Genomic DNA, 5,412 nt, shown 5'->3' with positions numbered 1-5,412 from the left:
TGTGGTGGGTCCACAGTAGAACAGGCCCTGGTGACACAGGCTGTTTCCCTGCCAAACTGGCCGGTACAGTCGACAGACTTTACAGCCCCAAACTACATCTACCAGCTTTTGGCAGGCTGTAATTTCACTCTGTGCTCAATAACCTTGGTGGGCTGAGAAGTTTAGAATACAAAATCAAACCGCTCAAAGCAGAGTGAAGCGCACAGTGTGTGGAAGATTAATGGGTTAACAGAGGGCCAGTCTGCAGGCCGGCAGGCTGCCAGTTTAAACTCCACACTGGCTGTGAAAACTTGGTTCTGTTGGTTTGTGCATGCTGCTCCGAAACAACATGCAACAGGTTGTAGAGGAACTTTGAGCAGGTTTAAGAAACAGTTGGAGAGCTGCTGAAACCAAAGTGACGCTGAGTCTCCCAGTCAGCCACCTCAGTCTACCCCCACACTGGCTGTCCTGTTTGGTCTCTGAGCTCTGCAGCACTGTGCCACGTGCTGCAGCGTGGTCCTCATTATGTGCAGATTATCTTAGATCGTCCACTGATTGCTTTTTAATGTTCTTTTGTTTTGTTTTTTTGAGTGGGTCTGTGTCTGTTCTGCAAATCAGCGTCCCACGGGGATGATAAAGCAAATGGATCAGCATGTACGGGACGTGCCGAGGGCACTGAGTCTGAGCCGGTAGCAGCAGCAGCCAAGTTGAGTCACGCTGAGTCTAACACTGCCTAAGGTTGCAATGCTATCATGTGTATGCCAGTCAGTGTGGGGATACAGTATGCAAAAGGTGGACGGAGGCAAAAGCTTTCTCAGTATCAGACTGTGGCTGCATACTGGAAGAGGTATGTATCGTCACAGATCTGGTACAAATGACTAGAGAATCACTTATTTCTTCCAGCACTAGTATCCCGCTCTGCCAGACAAGTGTCACTCCTGGAAGACAAACTGATAGGCTGGGATTTGTGCAGCCGGCAAAACAGATGAAACCATGATGAAAACAGCTGAAATCCAAACTAAAGCTAACAAAAAATGGCAAATTGACTCTATGACACCCACTGCAGAGACTCACTACCTCCTACTGCACAATGTGCTGTGAGGAACCCCTGTGTGCAAAGGACTGCAGTGACACTGACAAGCGCAGCCTTCTCTCAGGTTTGCAGGTAACAGGACATGCAGACAGAAAAGCTTTCAATGTCCAGGATACATGTGACCATAAAGCCCCTGTGACTAGAATTCAAATGCCTACAGAACATTCAGTTTTTATTCAGATTTAGTCTTTTCACCTTCAAATTGCCCAATTAGAACATGCTGAGCTTCTTTCAGCCGTGCTCGCTCTCTCATTATTACCTTGCTAATCTTGTCTGAACAGCTTTTCATCACTGACAGATCCTGCAGTTGTATTCTGAGACATAACCATTGTTTCCAGGTCGTTGTATGTGATTAAAGTAGCAGAACCAGCACCAACACAGACTGCCAGGGTGAAACATGACTGTCTCCGGTTTGGGGCCAGCTCTCGCATGCAGGGTGGAAACTCTAGTGCAGATGGTTCTTTTGTTAATAAGATGGGAGTTTTTTCTTCAGAGTCTGAGGACGTGCACTTCATCTCTTCTACTCTCACAGCTTTGACATGAGTTTATTCTTCTTCTTCCTGTGGTGACCTGCAGGCGAACGAGCTGGGGATGACGTCAGCCTTCTACAAGTACATCCTCACCACCATGGTAAGAGCTTCACGCCGAGCCTTCACATCCATCAGGAAGCGCTCAGCTGGATTCTCCACACCCCGCCACTGAAATTCACTTCCTTTCTTCTCCCTGTCTCTTTCAGTATATTTAGCGGTTTGGCCAAAATAATCCCCTAATTTTAGTTTAGCTTTCCTTTGGTCTTCCTTTCCCTTTTTCTTTCCTCGTACTTTCACCATTGGTTTCCTTCCCCCTCCTCTTCTCCTATATTATTTCCCTCCTTCTGTCCTTTGTTCTTTTAATTTCCTCTTCCCGTGCTCTTACCTCCTTTCTTTTAGCCTCTTCTTCGCACCTTTTCCTTTTTTTTCCAAAGTTCATCTCTTCTATCATTTCCGTGTTTCCTCTGTTTCTTTTGATTAATTTTTCGTCCCAGTCCTCTCTTGTCCCTCTTTTATGTTTGTTCTCTATTTCCTCCCTTTCTTCTCCTAAATCCACACACTCCACATTCCATCTTTTCAGCCTTCCTACCTCCAAACTGTTTCACTTTTGTTTTGTTTTGTCTTTTTCTCCTTCTGCCCTCAACCCCTTCCTCTTCTGTTTTCTTTCTTTTGCCCTGTTTTCCGTCTTCTCTCTAACTTTCCTTGCTTTGCTTTCTTTGTTCACTCTTTTTCTAAATACCATGCCCTTTTCTTATTTCCTCCTTCTTTGCCCCCCTGACTTTTCCTTACAATCACTCATAATGTCACTGTTTTCTTGCTGCCAACTTCGTCAGCCAGCCATACCCACCTTTGTTTGTTTGTTAGCACCAAGCCATGTTTCCACTCCTCCAGGATGTTTGAGGTCACATTAAGAATCAACTCACTGTTCCAGCCATCCTTTTGCCTTTCCTCCTCTCATCTTCTACCTTCATCTCCTCTGACCTCCTCATCAAAGATGCATGCCGCTCCTGTCCTCGTTTGTCATCATTATAACTTCACTGTCCAGTGTCACACCCTTGTGCGAAGAGACTTTGTGTGGATAATAACTCGTCTCGATCTCCGCCTTGTCTCTAAACACCGTCGCGTCACAGACATTAACAGGGCTGCTCACAAGGGTACTTCATGCTGTGTTCACAAACCCAAGGGCAAAACCGTAGTTCTTTGTCCTCCAGAACTCTGGACGGGAACCAAAAGTAAGATGACTCCCCTCTTCACCCCTTCCCCACATACTCATGAACCTGCAGCGCTGACTGTGACCTACCTTTAGCTTTGTATGAAATATGCTCTGAAACAGGATGAAAGGTAATTCCACACAACAGTCTTTACCTCCTCAGATGATGGATTAAAACACCTGTTGTTGAGTAACAAATGTAGAATTGGGTTTGGAGCCCAAGTGGAAGACTTGTTTTATGTTTTCCAACATCATCACTAGGTCTGATGATGGCCATTCCCTTTCTAAAATAATCTGTAGATTCAACACCTCTAGCAACAACCACCCAGTTGCTGTGGTGCGGAATTATGTGTAATGTTAATGGGGGTTACTCGTTTGAACCTACAGAGCTCTGAACCCCAACTTTGCTGCTTTTGAAGCTTTTAGCTCTTAAATCTTTGGTTTTCGTGGACCATACAGGTTCAGTGCTCTGAAAGCAGCTGCCTGCTGCTGTTGGAAACAGAGCTGGAGAGACTGAATGATACAGAAAATATGATGGAAGTGATGTAAGATCAGAAGCTGTGTATAATGAGGGTCAAACCAAACATTAAGCTTCAGCTAATCGACTGCAGGATCACGTTTCCTCTGGAGCATTGCCATCTGGAGCAGCTGTCCAGTCAGGTAACTGTATCTGTTGGTGATAGGCTGGTTTACAGTCACTGTCGATAGAAAGTATAAAGGAGTTGACCATGCAGCCGAAGCACTGTGACACACTTGAGAAAGACAAAGCCAGAACATCTGTGCATCCCCCCCATGCTGATGTGTGAGAATTCGAACTCGTCGTAGCAGTACTATACACACTGTATGGATGGATCCTCAGTCACTGCTGCAACTTTGGTCATGGTGAGGAGACCACAGGACAGAATTGAAGAGTCCATAAAACTAGAGTCAGTAGTCAACAGACGTTTTGCAGAATGCAGGTCAGTGTCCTGAAATGACTTCAAGCCAGAAAGTCAGTTTCAAAAGCCAGAGCTGTCAAGTCTGGGTGAAGTAATCAGTGAGTCACAGGGGAGGCTGAATAGCCTTATTTCACCCTTGTAGATAATGGTTATGGTGAATAAAGCAGGAAGGACTCTAAATTTAATTTCTTGTTCTTTAAAATCTGAGTCATGTTGAAAACGTCTCCTCCTCTTCAGAGTGCACTGATCTGACCTCGTGCCACTTCTGAAACCTGCTTCTTTCTAAAGCAAGGTTGTGTCTTCATTGTGCTGCAGTCACGGCATCACTGGGATGTGGGACGCAGCTGCAGTGCTTCCTTCCTCAGCTGAGCTCTGACTCCTGCAGCCAACAGCTGGCAGTCCTGCAATCTGACAGTGGACTTGGCTGTAGCTGAAAATGATTTGGCAGCTGGCAGCCACAACAGCAACAGCAACAGCAGCAGCAGCTTCCTGACAAGCTGGAGCACAATTAAGTAAATAAGTGCTGAAGAGAACTGAGGAAAAAAGAAATTCACTTCACACACAGGTTGAATAGTCTCAGGATGTTTGACTGAAGGTGGAGACACCACCTCAGACTGTCCACAGACACACTTTCTGCAGACTGGATAGATTCTGTGCCAAATAAAGATGATGACATGATGTCATCACCCCCTGAAGCTCCCCAGAAGATGAACTCTCCATGAGTTTTCCCAAGCTCTGCTTTCTCAGGACAGTGTCAGCTGTGCACACAGACTAGCTATAAAGACCTAATAAACTGTTCTCACTTCAATGGGGAGAGCGGCTTCTCTTTCTTTGCTCAATCTTTAGCCAAGCCAATGGTTTGGTTTGAGCACTGATCATTCTGTCCACTGTTTTGGTCCAGAGAGAACTATTTCAGCTCCTCACACATGAGGATGATGATCATCTGAGTTCCTGTGGTTGCACCAGCGAGTGAAATATTTTCCACTACACAGACTGGCACAGACTTTTGTGCAGAAATCAGTGGTTTGGTTGTTACTTTGGTGATTCTCTGACTTTTGCCACTATCAGGTCAATCTTTTAATTTGTCCCAAACTTTGGTTTTTACTTTGGTTAGACATTGTCCACCCACACTCAGCTGCACTTTCTGTTTGCACTGTTTGCAAAGGATAGCAAGCTAACATACAAACCCAGCATGCTAAACATCTTTAGGCTGAGGCAGGCAGTGTGCTAACTGGAGTTACTGTGGGAATTTACAGTTTGTCCTCCTTTTTAGCATTTAGCTGTTCATAAGTGCAGTACAGTGCTACTCTGGCATGGCTATAGATTAGCAGGCTGAAATAACACTGACGTGATCAGTTTATGTATAAACCTACTCATGTTCCAACTTCACCGGTGTGAGGGTTCACTACATTTTTGTTTTAAAATTCTAGTGTATATTTACTGTAAATGTTTTTTTAAGCATTTGGGCTGAGATAAAACCAAACAAGACATTTAGAGGAATTTGTATCTGGCACTTTTCAGTTATTTCTTACCTTTCATATTTAACTGTTAACCTGGTTTAGATCAATCAATAATGAACAGAACCATTAGTTGAAATTAAAAAATAGCAGATTTATGAATAAGGCATATTCAGTGGACCATAAAACAAGACAGTTTCAGCAG

General features: G+C 44.5%; 1 protein-coding gene across 1 annotated transcript in view; it reads left to right on the top strand.

Moving 5' to 3' along the window:
• The window catches only part of LOC109951292 (glutamate receptor ionotropic, kainate 5-like), a 116,767-nt gene that overhangs the window by 83,106 nt on the left and 28,249 nt on the right, over positions 1 to 5,412 (top strand). Inside the window, 1 exon segment of the mRNA XM_020585715.1 lies at positions 1,649 to 1,702. Within this exon segment, the coding sequence (XP_020441371.1) occupies positions 1,649 to 1,702 (54 nt within the window).

This window comes from Monopterus albus, unplaced genomic scaffold, assembly GCF_001952655.1.
Source record: "Monopterus albus unplaced genomic scaffold, M_albus_1.0 scaffold374.1, whole genome shotgun sequence".
Taxonomy (NCBI): Eukaryota; Metazoa; Chordata; class Actinopteri; order Synbranchiformes; family Synbranchidae; genus Monopterus; species Monopterus albus.
Note: the sequence above shows the minus strand (reverse complement) of the source record. Positions and strands in the feature narration are given on the sequence as shown.